The following is a 22,633-nucleotide window of genomic DNA, read 5'->3' on the forward strand; positions in this document are numbered from 1 at the left end:
ATAAATAAATAAATATTTCTTTAAAAGAATATTTATGTTATCAAGTTCTTCAGTCTTTGTGTTTTTGGTTCCTTTCTTTGTTATTGAATTCAGAGTGGTTTTTCCCACTCACAGGTAAGAGACATAATACCTTATATTTTCTTCTGTCTTTTAAGTGGTTTGTTTAATTTATATTAAACACCAGACAGAATTTATATTCATGAAAGGTGTAAGTAGTGATGTATATTTTTTAATTATTATAGCTTTCACATAAGTATTTTAATTTGGAATTGTGTGACTCCTCCCCAAATTCTGCCATTTGTCTGTCATTTCAGATATTTCTTGGCTAATATCATCCTTTTATTCTACTACATAAATTTTAGAATTATTTTGTTAATTTTAAAATCAACTAAAAAAACAAAAACAACCACCATCAGAACAAAATCCCATAAATATCAAGGAATTTTGGTTAGAAATTTAGGGGGGCGCCTGGGTGGCTCAGTCAGCTAAGCGTCCAACTTTGGCTCAGGTCATGATCTCCTGTTTCGTGGATTCAAGCCCCATGTCAGGCTCTGTGATGACAGTTAGCTCAGAGCCTGAAGCCTGCTTCAGATTCTGTATCCCCCTCTCTCTCTGACCTTCCCCTGCTCACACTGTCTCTCTCTCTCTCTGAAATAAATAAAAAACATTTTAAAAATTAAAAAAAAAAGAAATTTAGGCTATCCCAAGAGTTTTGACATTTTTAATATACTACATCCTCCAATTTAGGAATGGTGATGGTTGATAGATTTATTTAAATATGTTTTTCCCAGTACTTCCTGTTTTCTGTCTATCCTTACACTAGAAAAGGGGAACACACCAAGATCCTTATAGCTGGAAGCTCACACTTAAACCTGTAGCCACAGTTAAGAATCCATCTCAAAAAATGGTTCTTTCCACACCTGTCTATTCAAACATATCCCACAGCTATCAACAGTGGAGATTTTGAAACTTCTCAGCAATTCTGGTATAGCATAGGAGAGGAGTGAAGGGAAAGAGTGATGTATAGTAATTCTTTCCCCTTTGTCTATAGATATCTATTCACAAATACACACACACGAGAGCGCACGCACACATACACACACACACACACACAATATATATAAGAATGTTCACTAAAGTACTAATAATCCCAAACTGGAAATTACTAAAATACCCATCAATAGTAGGTTGATAGAGAAATTGTGTCATATTCACAAAATGAAATACTACATAACAATGAAAAGTGATCTATATCTATATATAACAACATAGATAAATCTTATCTATATAACAGTGAACTAAAAGAGCCAAATATTGAAAAGCATATATGGAGGCACCTGGGTGGCTCAGTCGGTTAAGCACCCGACTTCGGTTCAGGCCATGATCTCACGGTTCGTGGTTCGAGCCGCATGTCAGGCTCTGTGCTGACAGACAGCTCAGAGCCTGGAGACTGTTTCATGTTCTATATCTCCCTCTCTCTCTGACCACACCCCCTCCCGAGCTCATGCTGTCTCTCTCTCTCTCAGAAACAAATAAAACATTAAAAAAAGAAAAGAAAAGAAAAAGAAAAGCATATATGATATGGTCCCAATTATATGAAATGCAAAAAAAAAAAAAAAAGATAAAAGTAATGCATACTGCTGGAAGCCAGAGCAATAAATACACTCACTATCCTACACTGACTACAAAACATTAGGGTGTACTAAGGACTCTTCCAACGTACTATAATGTTCTGTTCCTTGATCTGGATGGGGTTACATTGACCTGTACACTGATGTGTGTGTGTTTGTGTCTATTATTACTCAATAAAAAGTTATAAGAAAAACATATAATACAGAAATTCAATAAAGAATAAAACTTAACTGCTTTGTTAGTATAGATGAAATTTATATTAAATTAAGCAGTTGCTAGCAATTCTGTCTTAAAATATTTCTGAGAGTAAATGAACTATTTTCTCAATGATCTAGATTCTAATTTCAAATATGCTTTATTTAGGTTTTACTAAATGAATACATAAAAAATAACATTTATTTTAAGCAAATGGAAATGATTATTTAAAGAAACTTCTATAAAGTAAAATTTCATTCTTCATATGCAGTCCCAGTACTTCATTTACCTTGTAGATATTCAGATCTTCTACATCAACTTTTTTAAAAAAATTTTTTTGTGTTTACTTATTTATTTTTTTGAGACAATGAGACCACGCATGAGTGGGGAAGAGGCAGAGAGAGACGGAGACACAGAATCCAGAGCAGGCTCCAGGCTCTGAGCTGTCAGCAGAGAGCCTGTTGCAGGGCTCAAACCCACAAACTGTGAGATCCTGATGTGAGCCAAAGTCAGATGCTTAATTGACTGAGCCACCAGGCACCTCCATTTTTCTTTTAATTAAATTATACCCAGCTATTAAATTATCATCTATCCAATCATGTCACTATCTCAATTTTTGAGACAATTATGACATTCACAATTGATACAGAAAAAAAAATCACTAAACTAAAACAATTATTCTAGACCATTAGTTCAGAAAAATTACCAACAATATTTAGAAACTTGGCATTTAACATAAAGCCTCAGAATAGGACAACTTTTCCTTGACAAAATTCAAGTGAATAGCATAACAACTAAAGTTATGTACACATAGGACAAACCCATTTCATTGGTAGTATCTACCTATGCGTAAGACTTGAAAAACATGCAATGTTACCTTGTGACAATCAAAGAAAAAATCAGTTTTCTGATATTCTAACTAAGCGGTATAATTCTGCTCCCATTTACTGAGTATGTCTATATACTAGGCACTGTGTGAAGTGCTTTGTATCCGTTATCTCTTTTGATTTCACAACAGCCCTAGGAAGCAGGTTCCATAGGCTCAGAAAGGTTACATAATTTACTGAAGATCATTTGGTCAGGAAGTTAAAGAGACACATTTAACATGATAATTGCTCTTGGGGTGCCTAGGTCGCTCAGTTGGTTCAGCATCTGACAGTATCAGGAGCTTGAGCCACAGAGCTTGCTTATGATCCTCTCTCTCTCCCTCTCTCTGTCCCTCCCCTACTCAAGCTGTTTCTGCCTCTCTCAAAGTAAACAGATTTAAGAAATAAAATAATGATTGCTCTGACTCCAAGCCCTCATGATTAACCACAATGTAAATGTACCTCTCCTTGGAATGCTAGGGTTGGAACAGGAAGAATTAAAATAAGCAAATCCATCTTCCTCATTTTCCACTTTAAAAATCCTATTTATGGCAAACTGAATTAATCTTTGGTCAATGATAACCCATTAGACTTGGAGAATTAACTCTTTTTCATGACACAATTCACAAATGAATAACAATTATGTTGCCATTAAATATTTTTCTGTGATTGTGGCAAAACTGTTTCTTTTATTTATTTTTTTAATGTTTTTATTTATTTCTAGGAGAGAGAGAGACAGCGTGATCAGGGGAGGGTCAGAGAGAGAGGGAGACACAGACTCTGAAACAGGATCCAGGCTCTGAGCTGGCAGTCAGCACAGAGCCCAACGCGGGGCACGAACCCACGAACCGCGAGATCATGACCTAAGCGAAAGTCGGACGCTTAACCGACTAAGCCACCCAGGCGCCCCTCCTCTGGGTTTTTCTACCCCTTTTCCCCTAAAACCATGTTCTCTCTTCTCTTATACACATATATTATTAACTAAATTAATATCCACAATAAAACATTGTGTTATTAGTGATAACCATAAGTTAGATGAATGTATTCTCCCCTGACCTTTAGCAAAAACCACAACACTTTGACCAAAGCCTTAATGCAAAATTATACAAGGACATAGTTACAGTAAACAGATCATCCTATACTCTGCTATATACAAAAGCCTATTCATGAATCTCCACAGCAGCTCAATTGGTTACACCAAAATAGTTTAGAGAACCCAGAAGTCCTTCAGTGGGAGGATACTATAAGTTGGTATATCCATGCAAGGGACCACTACTCAGAAATAAAAAGGAATGAACTACTGAAACATGCAACAATCTGAATGGACCTCAAGGGCTTTATATTTAGTGAAAAACATCAATCTCAGAAGGTTACATGCAGTATGATTCCAGTGATATAATATTCTTAAAATGACAAAAGTATAGAGATGAAGAATGGGGGGTGGAGAGTGGAAAGGGGAGGGCAAAGAGGTAGATACTACAACATAGGGAGTTCTTTCATGATAATTGAACAGTTCTGTATCTTCTTTATGGTAATGGTTACATGAATCTGTAAATGGATAAGACTGCAGAGAACTGTACACACACACACATGAATGCAAGGGAAAAAATAGTAAAAACTGAATAAGGTCTACAGTCTAGTTAATAGTAATATACCAGTGTCAATTTCCTGGTTTTGACATTATACTATAGCTGTATCATGTCACCATTGGGGGAGGCTTATACAGGTGGAGGTGAAGGGTATACAGGACTCTTTGTACTATCTTTTTTTTTTTAAGTTTATTTATTTTGAGAGTGAAGAGAGAGAGAGAGAGAGAGAGAGAGAGACCGAGCAAGTGAAGAAGGGACAGAAAGAGGGAGAGAAAGAGAATCCCAAGCAGGATCTGCACTGCCACTGAGAACCCAAAGCAGGGCTCAACCTCATCATAAACCACAAGATCATGACCTGAGCCAAAGTTAGGTGCTTAACCGACTGAGCCACCCAGGTGCTCCCACTCTTTGTACTCTCTCTGCAATTTTCTATAATTATCTCAACATAAAAAGTTTAAACAAAAAATGGCCCTGGGTATGAGAACCTGAATTTGAACCTGGGTCCGCCTGATTCTAAAACTTGTGCTACTGCTCTGTATACCCTACAGCCTATAAAATCTGTTTTGTTAAAATATAACAAATACGCATTAGTTCCTACAGAGAAGAATAAAATACATAGGAGGCTCATCCTGGGTCACATTTAAAGAAATCTAAGGAAGTTCAAAGAGTACTTTATTGCAAAAAAAGTTTTTTTAAAAAGTTTAAATATCGGGGCGCCTGGGTGGCTTAGTCGGTTAAGCGTCTGACTTTCGCTTAGGTCATGATCTCACGCTTCGTGGGTTCGAGCCCCGCGTCGGGCTCTGTGCTGACTACCAGCTCAGAGCCTGGAGCCTGTTTCAGAGTCTGTGACTCCCTCTTTCTCTGACCCTCCCCTGCTCACAGCTGTCTCCCTCTCTCCTAGAAATAAAGAAAACATTAAAAAAATAAATAAATAAAAATTAAAAAAAATAAAAAAAAAAATAAAAAGTTTAAATATCAAATCACTTCATTCATGGCAAGTAAGCCTAGGTGTTCCAATGAGCTAATATTAACATGAACATGGAAAGAGAACTTTAGAGGTTTGATAGGAAGTGATGTCTGGGCTGCTTTGGCACCCTGACTGGGAGGCACTGCCTCTCATTCCCCTCTCACCAGAGGTAGCTCTGGAGTCTCCTGCCATGCTGCCTTGTTCACTTCAAAGATTAACAGCTGTTCCTCTCTTTACACACCAGGCAAACAAACTGCACAGCAGAAAGCTGTAAATAGAGTCATTGCACTGTACATTTGGCATCTCTTTTCCATATACTCAGGAACTTCCTAATGAGGTTATCCTTGTGAGATGCAGAACATGGCCAAATTATAATATAATCTCAGACAGAGGGGTGAGTTAAAGGTGCCAAATGGTTTCTAGGAGTGAGTGAAAGTTACTGCCTGCCTTTATATTAATTCATCAAACCCTTGTACACACTATGTGGCAGCTATAAAAAAAAATTACACATACACATACAGGCGAGAACAAGAATCAAAATTGTGATGGGATGTTTTTTCCTATTAGTGATGTTTTCCTGTTTGGCACCATTTTATTTCAATATAATTTCAATAAAAATTATCCCATAATTATTTTTTAATGTTTATTTATTTTTGAGAGAGAGCATGTGCTTGAGCAGAGGAGGGGCAGACACAGAGGGGTACAAAGGATCTGAAGTAGTCTCTGTGCTGACAACAGAGAGCCCAATGAGGACTCATCCCATGAGTCATGAGATCATGACCTGAGCCAAAGTTGGACACTTAACTGACTGAGCCACCCAGGCACCCCAGCTCATAATTATTTTTATTGATTGATCAAATAAGTCATTTTTAAAATCAGAGCCAAATTGTTTCACTATATCAAGTCCTCAATGCTGAATGTGCTATTGCTCAAAGGTGCTTTGTAGCATATGGTTCAATTGTGTGTAGTTTAATTTAACACACATACCATATCAATTGTTTATTAAGAACATAATGGAATGACATTGCTTTGAAAGGTGACACAAAAAAATGGAAAAGACACCAGTCTATAGCCTCAAGGGGGAGATACACATGTACACAGTTAACAAAACCTAAGAAAAAACCACAATTGCTTCTAACATTAAGTGCACTAATATGGCAAATTCAATATATTGTTAATAACAAGAAAGAGAAAACTTGAGAGTGATCTTTGGGTATTTAAGAAGAAAATTCATGTCATCAGTTGTACTCCATAAAACAGAACCAGGATTAACAGCTAGAAATTACAAGAATATATAGGAAGGCTGCTGTTATATATACATAAAAGCTTTTAATTTTTTTAAATTAAAGCTTACATGTTTATAGAATTTAGAACATAATAAATCATTAATGACTTAATAACTACAGTAATATCTGATTAAACCTCCATACTAGAGAGGAGTTAATGGGATTCTTTCTAAGGGCATGTCTTCCCCAGAGGCCCTACAGATCAGAGAAAAGCATCTTGATACCCAAGGCCACAAATGAACAGTCCACAGAGATTAGATATAAGGGAGACTTGTAGCCTATGAGGTGGCATGAAGATAGAATTCTATCCAAAGTAAGTGCTTCATATTGAGTGCTGATTAAAATACTGAAGCTGATCCCCTCTCATGTAGAGTTTTGCATTTTAGAGAGGCAGCAGAGGAGAAAAGAATTACGAGAGGAATCAGAAGAAGAGAAAAAGAAAAAAAAACAGCTCTGACTATGGCAAAGCAACTAACAGCCAATTCTGAGGGAATAACAAGTTGACTAGGCTTCCAGAATTCCTGCTAGAAGTCTACTTATCTACTAAACAATGTTCCAGTTCTCTGTGAGACCCTTCTGTTCACCCACCAAATCATGTTCCTACCATCCTGTGTGAATTTGTTCATCACCAGAGGACACCTCAAGACAATATTGAAACTTCACATGAACCCTGTACTCCTGGAAAACAGAGACTGCCAAAAAATTACTTTTCACCCTTTTGTGTTTCAGGAAACAGCTTACCAGCACAGAATAATGCTTCCCCATGTGACTTAGATAAAACTCATTGATGACCCCTTGTAACCTATGACAAGACCAAGATACATCCTCCAAATTCCTATTCTTTCACTCATAAATGACTAGCTGAACTGTTTGTTTCCATTGACCACTCTGATTGGTCAACAGTTCTTAACTGCAGTTGACCAAACTTTAGTAAGGCTTTTCTCCTGTTTTCAAGCCTCTGGACTTTGACCCATCCTTGAGCAATGGAAGGTGAACAATCCTTCTTGAATGATCCCTCCCAAGAATCAGCTGACCTCAGGGAAGAGTATTCCCTAATCAACTGTCCAGTCACACCATCCACTCATCCCAGTCTCCCACACTCAATTCTTTTTAGCCTGTTTACTTCTCCCTACAAAAGAAAAGCCCTTTTCTGTTTGACCTTTGAGATGATTATAGATCTCCTGGTCAAAGTGGTTCTTCTGTTGCCATATCCTCCTCCTCCTATCACAATAGTACTCTTCCCTTTACTGTAATAATCTTTTTGAACAGGCCTCTCCTTACCTCAGTCCAAATTTATTTTTATTTGTCATTTACAGCCTTAAAAAAGCCTACCTTTACAAAACACAAATTAAAATAATTAAATATCCTTTTATTATTGACATTTATTTTTATAGAATCACAACTTCTATGTATTTTATATATAGCCACATAATAAAATATATAGAAGATATCACCATAAATAAGTTAATTTTCCCTATTTTCAAACATAAAAATTACTTGATTATTAAAATAATTAGAATAAAGCATTTCATAGCAAACATGAAAAGTAGCAACCAAATTATTCCTTGGAAATCGCAAGAATAATTACTTTCTAGTTTACATTTTTCTGCTGTAGTTCAATCATATCTTTACAACCTATTCAAAAGAAGGAAAAAACTTGATGAATTTGTTTTTATGTTGGTAAATTATTAACCAAGCATGAAACCAACAATAGTAGAGCTGCTAAAATTCTTTCTGAAGAACTTTCTGTAATAATCTATCACTTTTCCAAAGGTCCAGTACCCTAGTCTCAAATTAGTATGGATACCATGAGTTAGCAAATTAACTGCAGCACATACATAATATAAATCTTCAGTGTTTTTAAGCCAGAACTACATAAACTATTTCTATACCAGGAAGGACATCTTTTTCTAAAATACCTACATTCCTGTTTATGAAAATTATTTTAAGATAATACTCACATAATACATCACAAAAAAAATCAAGTACTCACCCGCATTGACTATAGCATCTACCTCTAGCAATGTGATGTCACCTCTATAGAGAGAAACTTTTTCACTCAAACTTTTCTTCAGCTGTGATGCTTCCTGAGTATTTTCTTCTGTAATTAAAAAAAAAAAAAGGAATATATATCAATAGAATAGTCTTAATTTATTTAAATAAAGACAATTTTGATACAACAGCCAATATGGGTCATAATCTGATATACTAGACAAATGGAAATAAATGTGTAAGTGCCAGGGCTGTGGCTTATTCTCTATTTATTACGTATTCCTCAATACAAATGCAGTACATCACATATATACTAGGCATTCAATAAATTTAGACATGTTATATTGGTCAAAAATTCACTGTGTCTTCTTATTATGAAAACATCAATTTTAAAATAAAATTATGACCCAAGTTTCAATAAGATAAAAAAAAGATATACAACTACCAAGACAAAAATAAATTTTCACAGTGAATGAGCTTCTTTCTGTTTTGGTGTAGTTACCTAAAGTCACCCTTGAAAAGAATACTCACCCAGAACAAAAATATGTAGGTCCCACTCTTTGCTACTTCTAATTAATAAATGACCCTCAAAATGAGAAGAATCAAAAATATCTGAATGGGTCAAACTGCGTATCTTATCAAATTGTATTAACCTTTCACTCTAGAGGGTGAACATAACAGCCAGCAAACTGGTATGTTGAAAAAAAGCCAAAACATTTTGTTCTACAATTTGACCTATTTTAACTCTTTTATGGCAATACTATAATTTGAGATTCATTCATTAACAAATAATATTAAGACAGTAAACAAAGCTGTACAAAACCAATGCTTTAAAAAAACATTCCTATACATAGAAAGCTTTATAATATACCTCTAAGAAAGCTGACTTATAAAATCAAAATTTTTAAAGTGTTTATGATCTGTGCAAAACTTTCATGGGGGAAGATAATGCTATCAGTTCACACTGACACTCTTAAATGAGCATGCAATTTTGAAGTATTTAGGAGATTAGAGATGATAGGTTACAAGTCATTTAAATTGCCTTTGGGCCCCCATAGCCACAGAAAAAAAAAAATTGGCCAAGACTAAGGATATGATCTTGAGCCACAAAAGTGATCTTTTCTCTCTCTCTGTCTCCAAGGTATCCCCTTCTTTGTAATCACCTCTCTCCTCAAAGGATTCTAATCAAAATACTTATTAGTGTTGACAAAAGTAGTAGTAGGAATAATAATAATGAGGAGGAGGAGAATATGGAGAAATTGTATGTGAAAAGGGCAAAGAAAGACATTAGAGGACCTCAAAATAAAAAAAATTTAAAAACCACCTCCAAGGCTTCTCCAGTACTACCTTCCTGTGTCAGGTAATGGCTAAGAGCACATACTTTACTACCAGACTCTGTTCAAATTTTGGTCTGCCAGTTAACAACTGGCTACATTAGAAAGTTTATTTTCTCCATGCCTCAGTCTGTAAATTACTGGCTCTTTCACAATTATGAGTTCATAATACTTAGAATAATATTTGATCCACAGTAAGCTGCTACCCTTTTTTTAACAAAGGATTTACAAAAGTGACAAGTTATGTTAGCATCTATATTCAGAAAAACATAGTAGTTAAGAACTTTTTTCAAACAAAATCATTTTGAAAAACATATCATTACGTCTATTATCATTGTTGTTGTTGTTGTTATACTTTCCATCAGTGAAAGAGATCAGATTTTGTTTGTGCTCTACCCAGGCGAATGTCTGGCCAATGACAAAGACTTTGAGCCAGAAGACCACATCCAATCAGTTTCTAGTCTTACTACTTTTATCAAATTAGAAAGTCCTGATTCTCAATTAAAGACTATTGAATGACAATAAATATGTGGTGGTTTGTCAAAAAAAAACAAAAAAAAAAAGTCAAGGTATTTGGAGTATTGTAAACCTGAAATCATAAATACTTCTCACTGATGAGTTTCAGAACTCCACCAGGCATTAAACTGAGCAATGAAACTGAGCAAATAAGCAAACGAAAGCATAAAATTTGACTTTCCAACTTGGGATATAAAGTAGATAGATTTCTAATCCTTCCTAAAGTTGCATTTAGTTCTAAAAATTACTTCTTCATTTGCTCATGTATTATTTGCTCATATATTATGTATGTAAAATTGTATTTGTAGCAATGTGACTTTTCAACATATATGACAATAAATCATGTATTTCTTTCTCCAAATATAAAGATATTATCAAAGAATATTGGAAAGACTTAAAGGTTAAGCCATTTTATACCACATTTCAGTTTTCTTAAAAGAAATCTTCATCTCTCATCTGCAAATTTTTAAAAGGAAATAATTTGAGTCTAAAGTTTCAAGCAAATTCAACATATCAAATATACTGCTGTTTCATTTTATTCAAATAAGTTACTCAAAATGGTCTTATTAGAATCATCAGCATCATAAATAAGTATGAGCATCTTTCTTGCTCATAGCCAGACTTATACTTGCTGCCTAATTTCTCACATGGTATATAAAAAAGGCATAAATGTATTCAAAAGATATAATTTGAAAGTATTAATAATTATCAGCATTTCCTTCAGTAATAAGCCAAAACCAAACAGCATACTTTTGACCACCAACTGCTGTCTGTAAATGCAACAATGTAAATTACCACCAGAAAATAACTTCTTTATTTGAATGGCAATGCATTGCCTTCCTTTTCACACGACTGTGTTTGATCAGCTCTTCCAATGTATGTTTTCCTATATCCTGGGTTTTCAGCAATAAATAAGATAGAAAACTGTCAGGGATTGCTACCTTATGGACATTCTATCTGTACACAAAAACCAATTCACATTTTGCACATAATTGGTTTTATAGAACTACAAGTTGAAATATGTCAATGTGCACATATGACAGTAATTGTTCTTCCAGAATGCATACTATTTATATTGTAAAACATATAAGTAACAGCAAAAGAGCCAGACAGTAACTAAAGTAGTAAAAACATATTTTTATTCTGGAAAATACTACAATTGGGAAAAAAGATCTCAGTACAGAATGGGGCTCAGTTCCCAATACAGCAAGGACAAGTAAGAATTTATAGCCAAGGAGCAGAATCAATAGAAGGAAAATTACCAAGAAGAAAAATTAAGGCAGGGGAAGATTCTGATTGGACAGACTTAGGCTTCTTGCTAAAGGCAGGCTAGGGTGATCAGACACATCACCTGGGGTATGGAAGGGGATGTGGAATTTGATCAATATTGAGGGTAGGGTATTCTCTCTAAACTGATTTAGCAGAATTACTAAAACTGGAATATGTAGGTCTGGAAAAGACATGGAAACTATTTTTAGGCGGACGTACTCAACAACAAAGCTTGTCATCATCTCAGTTATTTCCCAGTTAACTATTTTTACAGCATATGCATGTTAGGCAAGCAGCATAAAAGCAAAAACCTAAAAAAGTTAAACAAATGGAATTTTCTTTTGCTGCTATGTTTGATATACAAGGAGTCATGAATATCAGGCAATTAATTTCTCCTACATTTTAACCTGTACATTTGGTCTTGGGTTGAATTTCAAAATTTAATAATCTTAAACATCTAAATATAATACAACTTCATTTGTTGTACCCAAGTACAACAGAATGTACGTACTTATCATACTCAGAAGACACTGTTATTTTTAAGCCGACAATATTAAACTAATATCACTTACAAAAAATTTACTCAAGTCATATAAACTTTAAAAGCAAAGTAACTGGATTAGTTTCTGTTTTGGGGACATTTTAGGATTATTTTTTATAAGGTCTCATTTACCTTTCAGCCAATCTGAATAGAGTTCTTTTATGGGATTATATGGCTTAATTTGGCAATATAATCCAAAAATAGAAAAATACCACATATACGTAATGTACATACAAATATACACATATATAAAAACACATATATTAAAAAAAAAAGTACAAAGATCTTGTACCTTTCATTCTAAAATTTTAGCCATGAGTCAGGTTAAACACTGTAATACACTCTGGTCTATGCTTCCTGTGATATTTTTATCTAAATTATGTTTCTGGCAGAAGGGGAAAGTCAAGGAAACCTGTTCAATAGGAGAGCTAATGCTTTTTAATCAATATTTGTGGAGGAGACTTTCAAGATTTTTCATTTGCCTTGATATATAATGGTATAGAGGCTATAGATGGAAATTTTAGGTGAGAAACTGACTGAGGAGACATCAAACAGCTGTCTGGATGTTTCCAAAGCTTATCTGAGTGTATAAAGCATCCAGTGTATTTCTGATGATCTTTTCTTCCTTTTCAGCCACAAATAGTTGCTTTCAGGAGTCCTTGAGTCCCTTGAGAGCCCCTGATGATCAGCAGGGAGGCTAAAGTCCAAATGACTATAGGGAGTTGAGAAACTGCAGTGGGAAGGGAAAAGTCTTGCGGAGGGGACAGAGAGATGCTGAAGATAGAAATCTGAAGAGGTACATATCAAGGAATTCAAGGGAGTTGAAAAGTAGATCAACAACTATAAAGGGAGGAATGAGAATCAGAAGCAATGGGAAGGGAGAGATCTTGGAGGAGCCAGTTTGGGGAGATCTTGAGTTTTCCAAAAGAAGCCAATGAAGTTCCAAATTACCCTTAGCAAAGTCATGCCACCAAGAAAGAAAGTAGGCAGAGGTGGCAGAGCATAGAATCAGCAAAATCTCAAGAAGGGCATTTCAGTGGATTCAGAAGTTCCCAAGGGAGAAGCAGGATGTAGTCGAGAAAACAGAGGTCTACACAGAGCCAGGAAAATCCTCTGCAGCCCAGGAATAAATCATCACTGAAAACAAAAAGCCAGGAAGAAAGACTTTCAGCCCAAGAAGTACCTTTCAAACAAAGAAGCCTGGGCCTGTCATCCAGCTTCAGAGAGTATACTTAGAATCTTAAGATTAATTACTGTCATCTGGGGCACTGGCTCAGGAGTTAGCCTCACCAATAGATCCCCAATCAGTCAGGAGTGAAGACAAAGGCTTCAAAAATCAGATAAAGATGGTGCTCAGACATCCAGGGTAGGAAATACTCTCTAAATTGACTTAGCAAAATTCTTGCTAACACTGGGCTATGCAGGTCTACCAAGAATGGGTCCTAGTCAAGAAAAGGGCTTAGAGGAACCAAACTAAAGTGGTTAAATAAAAAGTCTATGTTAACATCATGTGACATTCAAAAGTGGTATTTGAAAAAAAAATGTTCCTTCTACTTCCTACAATGAGGAATGGTAACAAATAATATTTGTTATTAACCTTGGATTGGTTTTATTATCATTTGTTTGTAATAGGTTGATTGTCTGAAAAAACTGTGAAAGACTTCGATATGGAGAAGTCTATTATATTATAAACATATAATAGTGGGTTTCCCATATAGTTTATCCATTAGCATAATGTCTACCTTTCATTGTCTTTGAGCTATTATACAGTTCTGTAGGTTATGGAAAGCAGATAAAAATGCAAATGATTCTTGTCCACAGAAATGCAAATAAATTAGGTACCCTCGAATGCAACTGACATTATCCTGTGGTCAATTTACATTTACTTGCAAATTCCTTTCAGAATTCCTTACCACCTATATATGTGATCCCTTTAAATTCTCTTCTGAACCAGAGCTAAATAAAATTGTTCGTCTTTATTTTATATCTATATGAATCATAATCTCATCTTTATAAAAACATCTCTCTAACGGAAATTTTTATTTAGTTCTAGTTTATTTAATTAATTCTTATATAACATTTAATAGGTACCAGGTATTGTTCTAATGCTTATAAATATTAGCTCCTAGCATCCTAACAAATCTATGTACTATATATTTCTAACATTCCCTCTATGTAGATAAGGAAGCTAAAGAATATAGAAAGGAGGTGGTTTGACCAAGTACATACAGCTGGTAAGTACAAACATGGGATTTGAACTCAGACAGCCCATGCTTTCACTCAATATACTATATTAGCTCTCATTTACCTATTTTTATTTCAAGGAGTCCAATTATGAATTAGAGGCCTGTTGTCTAAGTCCCTTCTCTCTCTTTATTGTGAACATAGGAATTCCCTCCACAAAGCATTATTTGCTTTTGTCCTAGAAAAAAAAATGTAATTGGTTTATCAATGTGGTTACTATACCTTGAAAATAATAGAAAGGCCTCAGAGGTTTCCTGCTACTATTTGACAATGGTTCATAACATACAACACACCAGGGATTAGAGGACTACATAGTAAAATCAAATTTGCGGATATTAATTATATGTCTTCTATTTATATCTTCTCTTGTTTGTATATGCAACATTATCAAACTTGCAGATTATTTATCCCAATACATACTCTATTTGCATTGGGACTCTATTTACTATTTACATTTATGACTTAATTTGGAATTCTGGCATTCATGTTACAATCTCACCTCTTTTCTTAGGCATCAATTAAACCACTTTAAAGATACTGATCCCTTTTACAAGGTAGGAATATAATGCAATGCTATAGTAACAACAACAAACTTAATAAAATCTTTATTAACTCACTAATGACATTAAGATACATTAGGAGAAGCAAACTTTGTTAACGGAATCTTAATTAAGATTAACTGACCAATATTATCCTATTTTAAAAGCATAACTTTTAAGACTATAATTGATAACAGATTTTCACAAAAATCACAATTATATTTTAAATTTCAAACTTTTAAAATATATTGAATAAAACTGTCTCATCACTTTACCCTGGAACAGCCAAAATACTTAAAGGTCACTTGATAAACAACTAAGGGACCACTACTAGGTCCCCTGCCCGTGTTTAGAAAACAAAGATGCTGTGAATGGATCAAGAAGATGTGATTTATCTATACAATGGAATACTACATGACAATGAGAAAGAATGAAATCTGGCCTTTTGTAGCAACATGGATGGAACTCGAGGGTGTTATGCTGAAAGAAATAAGTCAGGCAGAGAAAGCAGATACCATATGTTTGCATGTATAGGAGGATTAGGAGGAACTTAACAGAGGACCATGGGGGAGGAGAAGGGAAAAATAGTTGGGGAGAGGGAGGGAGGCAAACCATGAGAGACTCTTGAATGCTGAGAACAAACTGAGGGCTGATGAGGGAGGAGAGAAGGGAAGGGGAGTGATAGGCACGGAAGAGGGCATTTGTGGGGATGAGCACTGGGTGTTATATGGAAACCAACTTGACAATAAACTATTAAATAAATATATATATATGTATATAAATAGAATAAGAAAAAAGAAAAGAAAAGAAAGATGCTGGAGGATAGTCATATAAAGTGCCTAGGAATAGTCTAAATTCCTAGATTCCCTCACACTAACATCCTCAGTATTCTAGGAACCATTGGCATGATACAGAAAAGCCCCCAAGGGCACCAATGAGTTGGCTTGGGTGATGTGCCTCTTCCATTCTGAGGTGGTCAGAAAAATCAGTAAGACCATGCTACAAAATTTAAACAGTAAAGATCAAGCAAATATCCACAGAAATTAACGTTTACATTAAATTAAATTTATAATCAAGATGATCAGAAAACTATTGGGTTTATTAAGAGGCTTTAAGGACACACAGCCTCAGAACTTGAGGACCCCAGGGATGCAGGCTGTGTTCCTGAGATTATGTCTTAAAATTGGCCAGCCTATTGATCTGTGACACATCTGTCTCCTATGATCATGCCTACCTAATAATCATGATGTCATATTCCAGATTCCTGCCTGTTTTGACCTTCCAATTTAATAGCTCACTTCTTTAATTGGCCTGAGACTCAATCCTCCTGCCTTTCTTCCTAGCTCCAACTTCCACAGAGCTTCCATGGATGAAAATCTCAACAACAGATTTTTTCTTCCTTCAGCCCTGAGACTCCAAACCAAACCTATCAGGAAAAGTCAAGGAAACCTTCAAAAAGTGCTCATATTTGAGTGAGACCTCATTGATTAGGGAGGCAAGCATTCCAGGCATGATAGTCATGGTAAGTAATGCAGGAAATACAAAGTCTAGCCCAGATATGAATTCCACATTCTAGCAGAATGTTTACAAAGCATACAAACAACCTCAATACGAGGAAGATTATTATCAATGCCATAACAAGACTCAAAGTGCTTTGAGTTTCAGACAAGGAAGTAAGAGTCAGTGAAGTTTTATAAAAGTGGAATTTCCAAGCTGAGTTTTAAAGGATCAGTAAGAGTACCTGAGGGCTGTAGAATGGGATAAGGGTGACAAAATCGAAGGGCATTCCTAAGTCATAGGGGAAGAAAATAGAGTATGCACAGAGGAAAAATAAGAATTCATTCAGAATGAAAATATGGAGAACACTACAAACTGAGAAGCAGTGACAGATAAGATGAACTATTCAGGTATGAACCAAAGGCAGAAGTCCCTGGATAGTGGCTATTTGAGATCCCTTAGTCACAAATTGACAGGTTTGCTGAAGATTTTCTTCAACTTAAATAGCATCATTATTGTTTTTGCCTTTGAAACTGCATTTTAAATCTTCAATTAATTTTACCATTCAAAATCACATTTCACATTAAATGTAAGATTTCACATCAAAACTTAGATTTACTACTTCTTTGAAAAATCAAGAGATCTGGAAATACTGAACCCACATCCTAACCCAACATGTAAGCAGAAGCCAAGTACCCTTTGCGTAGGTATTTTTACTTTCCAATTATAACAGAATATATTTATGTGTAAACTAGGCTAACTTCACTCAGTTATGTTACCTCCTTGCCTCCCACAGACATTTGGATGTTAGATCTAAAGGATTAATGATTACACATCCCATGTATCTATCAGAAATCTATTAGAAACAGAAAATAGTTACTGAAGTGGCATGAAATAAACATAAAGCAAGTTTCCATTAAATCTGAATAAATGCTTGCATATCAAACAATAAAACTATAATCAAAACCTATATTGGGACCTAGGCTGTGGTAAAAATTCAGTAACCCAGAAGTACAAAATTAAAACAAGAAAACAAGGGGGAGAAGAAGGGTGGAAATGCTGGGGGAAAGGGAGAGAGACAAACCATGAGAGACTCTTGAATGCTGACAAAAACTGAGGACTGATGGATGTGGGGGGGAGAGGGGAATGGGCATGGAGGAGGACACTTGTGGGGATGAGCACTGAGTGTTATGTGGAAACTAATTTGACAATAAACTATTTGTAAAAAAAAAACAAAAACAAAAAACAAAACAAGAAAACTACTGCTCTCCTTAATTGATTGATTTACCTGTAAATAAAGAGCATTAATGAAAAAAAAATTCAGTAACTAAGAAGGGCCAAAAAGACTTCCAAAGAATCCCATTTCTCTGTATCTATTCCTTTATATAGTACTCTTTCACAATGACTTTGGACTTTTCCATATAATTGGCTTTGACCAATGGACATCAACAAACATGACCCACGCAGAGACTTAATGAATGCTTGCACATTAATGTTTGTCTTCTCTAGCTATGCCAAGCCTACTAATTGACAAAGTCTAGGCTGGCCTACTGCAGAATAAAGAGTTCACTCAGAACAGAGACAAGCCATCTCAGAGGATCCCTAGGGCAACCAGCCTGACAACTGCCAGCCAGATATGTGAGACCATCCAGGACTGGCTAGACCCAGCCAGCCCACCTGTTAACTATAGAACCTCCTGGCTAACCAGAAAATGAAGAGCAATAAGAAGAAGAATGTTGTTTGAAACCCCAAAATTTTGGAAGAGCTTGTTGCACAGTAAAGCTAACTGATATGGGAAGGAAGAAGAGGAGGAGGGGCTTCAAAGCAGGGGCTTTGAAGAAGGCTGAATGAAGTCAAACAAAAATGAAGTTGCAAACTCCCAGCATAACACCTACTATGAGTTATTCTAGGAGAGAAGGTATTCTAATCTAATATCTGCAACACCTGAAAGAACCATAAGATTTAAGAATGAATGGATATGCCAGAATAGAGAGGAATGTACGTGGACAAGAGGGAGTGGAGTGCTCAGCATCATATCTTCAAATAAGAACAAGGGATCAATCTGTATACATCCTAATTCTACCCTCTTTCCTAAAATGGTATGTTCACAATTTTACCCATCTATATTGTATGGCCTATTTCTCTATATTAACACTGAACCATGATAACCACTCCACTGAAGTAATCTAAAGAAAGTGAGTCACATGGAGATTAAGCAACTAACTTGCAAAACTGTCCTACTACTGGCAGCTGAAATGTGAACCCTGGAAATGTGGTTCTAGAACCTATGTGTTTTACCACTGTGCAATATTGCCTCATAATAAGAATCAGCTTTATAAACTTAAAAAAAAAAAGAGCCATAGGTTCTTTAAATAAGGACACATTTCACTGTTACAGAATTTTTTTAAGTTTAATGTAATTATCCATGAAGATGTATAGGGTGGGAGCATAAGTGTTAAAATGTGTTTTATCCTAATGATATATTCTGCTAAAAATCAATTTTGTTAAAAACTATGAAATTACTACATAGTAGGACTCTTAGTCTAAAATTTATGTAAGAATAATGCAATCTAATACTTCAGGTAATTTTGTATAAAAATCAATTAGGTTCATATGCTCCAAACACAAGGAGAATCAAATTTCTGCCTTCGTAGTTAAGTTTACGAAATCCTAATTTATAAAGTCAGATAAATAAATTCTCATTCAAATAAAGATATATTTAAATACTAGAAAATCAGAAAAACAGTAGCATGTACAATATACCTTCTTTCTCCTTATTTAACTGTAGCATTTTTCAGTCTGTAGATTAGTAGGTTGTAAAGTCAGTTTGATAGACTACAACCAACTTTTTCACAAAATGATATAGAACAGAATTAATATATTATAGTACATAGCATATAGTAATAAAAAGTACTGTTCTATAAAATTTTGGTTCAGTTACTTGTACACAGACACACACATTTATGAATAATATGCTTGTAACTGTGGACCACAGGTAAATTTCTTTTTGAAATTTTTGAAATCACTGTGTATTTGTGTGTCTCTCCTCTCTGACACGAAGTGTTTTAAAATGTCGTCATTTTAGTATTTTGTCATTCCACAAAATGAACATATTTTAAAGGCAAGTCTTCAAAATCTTAGACAGTGATCATATCTATAAGATCTCTGGGGTGCAAAACCAATACCCAACTACTGGCCAACGTATTTCAAGATTTTACAGGTCTAGCACAGAGGCAGATTATCTGATAAACACATAGCAAATACAGAATTCATGGCCAGTTGATTACTCGATGTGTTTATATCTAAGAGGTTTGTTCTAGGGGGCAAGAATCCACAAAGTACACGATAATGGGCTATAGTGTCACATACAAAGCTGTAACTCACTTGTACAACTTAAGTGAAAAGTAAACATTTTCAGAAGATATGATTTAACCTGTAGTAGGTACCTGAATCTAAACAAAACAGGGAAAGGAGGAAATTACAAGGCCTAAATTAATAAAGAATAACCGGAATTCTACTTAATTTTTGAAAGAGACCTTGGAACTCTATAAGATGAAGAAACCAAAGGCCTGAGTCTTCCCCAACATTATAGAACTAGTTGATGGCAGTGTCAGTATTCCTTCCCTCCATAATGATAACTTACACAGTTTGCATGCGGTTTCTGGTTTAATTATCTAAAAGGACATCTCCATTTATTGTAGCTATATATATGTACCTGTGCCATCCCCTCTTCTAAGAGTCAGTATAGGATGGTGGTAGAAAACCAGGCTCTTGAAGCATTATGCCTCAGTTTGAATCCCAGCTCTGCCATTTACTAGCATGGATCAAATTTAACTTTTCTGAGCTGCAGTTGCCTTGCCTGAATGGGGTTAGTCTTTATATTATAGGGTTGTTGTGAGAATTAAATGAATTAAGACATTAAAGCACATGAAACGGTGCCCTACTCACAGTGGAAACACAATAAATGTTAGCTAGCAGAAGGAAGAGGAGAATTACTACTAATCTGGAAGTTTAGGCCTTTTTTGTGCCATACATGCCACCCAGCATAATACTTATTTTTCAAAAAATACTGACTATCCTCAAATACCTCTCTCCTGGCAAGAAAGCAAGAAGTGACTCAACCAATGAACCGGGAATAGAGAAGAAAGTTTCTCATGCTGAAGTACAGAAGACATTAAAATTCGGTGAGTAAATACAGACATCCAGAGGTATGCCAAAGTCAAGGAAATTGCAAGGGAGAATGTGAAGATTACCAAAGAATAAAAGCTACCAGTCCCAAAGCCAATAAGAGAACAAAATAGGTGTGCAAGATATCCAGAAGGAATCTGGGTTAACTGGCTAGAACTATCATGCATGAGAGTCTATGGCTTGGCTTTCTGTTCTGTTCAGCCTTAGCAGGGCACACAGGGGTCCTGCCAAATTTAAAGAAGTTGAACTAACACACCAACTGAGTTTGAGATTTGTTTTTGCTTTCTCTGCAAGGTGCTAAAAGCTGCAACAAACTGGAGATCTCTGACTTAGACTACATTAAGTTAAACATTAAAATGCCAAAATAATTTTCTTTAGCTCTAGTTCTTTCTTCCTAAATAGCATTTAATTTTCCCCCATGATTTTTTGAATATTATAATAATTACTAAACTAATATAATTACTAATCTTGGTTCATCTTTATTCATAAGGTCTCTTAATTATCATTAATATAATTTAGTTATTAACAGCTGAACTGAACTTGGCACTGTGCCAGATGTTTTACAATTTAAACATACAGCTGTTTCCCGCCAAACCCTGGTTAAAAAAAAAAAAAATCACTAACCTATTTAATCAATAAGTAAAATCGGAAGGGAGCTTGAGTAGAAACATAGATCCCTAAGGAAGCTCTTAATATTGTCCTGAACTAAGACTGTGACAATGGAAACAGAAAAGGGCAAATGCCAGCAAAAACACTCAACAGGCATATTTAACAAAGTGTTAGGGTCTCAGTGGAGATGGCAGGACAGGAAATTGATGAGGCTGACTTCCTGGTTTCTGGTCTAGGTGGCTATGAGAAACAGGAGACAATTTGGGGAAAAAAATACTAAGTCAATCTTGGGTATCTTAAATCTCAGCCTCCTGAAGAATATTTAAATACAGGTGTTGTATATACACAGACAGGTCTTAGCGCTTAAAAGAAAGGTTTTAAGGGGGCGCCTGGGTGGCACAGTCAGTTATGCATCTGACTCTTGGTTTCAGCTCAGGTCATGATCTTAAGGTATGCTGAGTTCAAGCTCCACACTGGGTTCTGCACTGTTGGTGCAGAGCCCGCTTACGATTCTCTTTCTCCCTCTCTCTTTCTGCCCCCCTGCATCTCTCTCTCTCAAAATAAGTAAATAAACTTTAAAAAAAGATTTTCAGGCTAGAAATGCAGATTCAGAGACTTCATTATGTGGCAGGGGCCCCAGGCGATATCATCATGGGTGCACATGTAAAGGAAAGCAGGCCGAAGACAGAATACCGGAGAACCCAACTTTCATAAGCAAGGCTAAGGGGAAGAACATGAAAAAGATGCAAAGAATAAATACTTAGAGAAGAGGAAAAAAGAGCAGAAGCCTTATGGAGAAAAAGTTTAGTAAATAAGTAATCAGTAGCTCCAGAGGTCACAGAGAGTAGAAGGACTGAAAAAGTCCCATTGGATATAACATTATGTCATCACTGTTGACCTTAACAAGAACAGTTTCAATAAAGCCAGAGTATGGATATGCCTACAGCCAAACTTAGACAATTAATGCCCCATAAGATGGTAGAAAAATAAGATGGACAGAACCTATGTCCCTGAATGGCCACATAGAGCTGAACTTCTAGCTGACCTGAAACACTCCCCGATAAAGTAAGAAATAAAGTAAAATATTTAAACCATGGAATCATTAGTAGCTCTCTTTGTTACAACAGCCCAGCCTTTTTCTAGCTTACCCATCAGGCAAACAAATATACCATAATTTATCTAATCAATCCCTTGTTGAGAACATTTAGGTCATTTCTCCCTTTTTAAATTAAAAATATACCATAATATGAAAACGTTTATTTACACATAAATCTTTTAATATATCTGATTATACATTTGTTTTCAACTCCTAAAATGAAATTACTGAGTCATGAGCAGGATTTAGAAGCAAACTACTAGTTCATTCTGC

At 35.4% G+C, this 22,633-nt stretch overlaps 1 protein-coding gene across 1 annotated transcript in view; it reads right to left on the reverse strand.

Moving 5' to 3' along the window:
- The window catches only part of MACROD2 (mono-ADP ribosylhydrolase 2), a gene marked incomplete at its 3' end in the record, with an annotated part of 479,088 nt that overhangs the window by 404,006 nt on the left and 52,449 nt on the right, over positions 1-22,633 (reverse strand). Inside the window, exon 3 of the mRNA XM_039219099.1 lies at positions 8,529-8,636. Coding sequence (XP_039075030.1) covers positions 8,529-8,636 — 108 coding nt within the window. The remainder of the gene's footprint in view (positions 1-8,528; positions 8,637-22,633) is intronic.

The sequence above is a fragment of the Hyaena hyaena genome, unplaced genomic scaffold (genome assembly GCF_003009895.1).
Source record: "Hyaena hyaena isolate Hyena2069 unplaced genomic scaffold, ASM300989v1 scaffold_789, whole genome shotgun sequence".
Taxonomy (NCBI): Eukaryota; Metazoa; Chordata; class Mammalia; order Carnivora; family Hyaenidae; genus Hyaena; species Hyaena hyaena.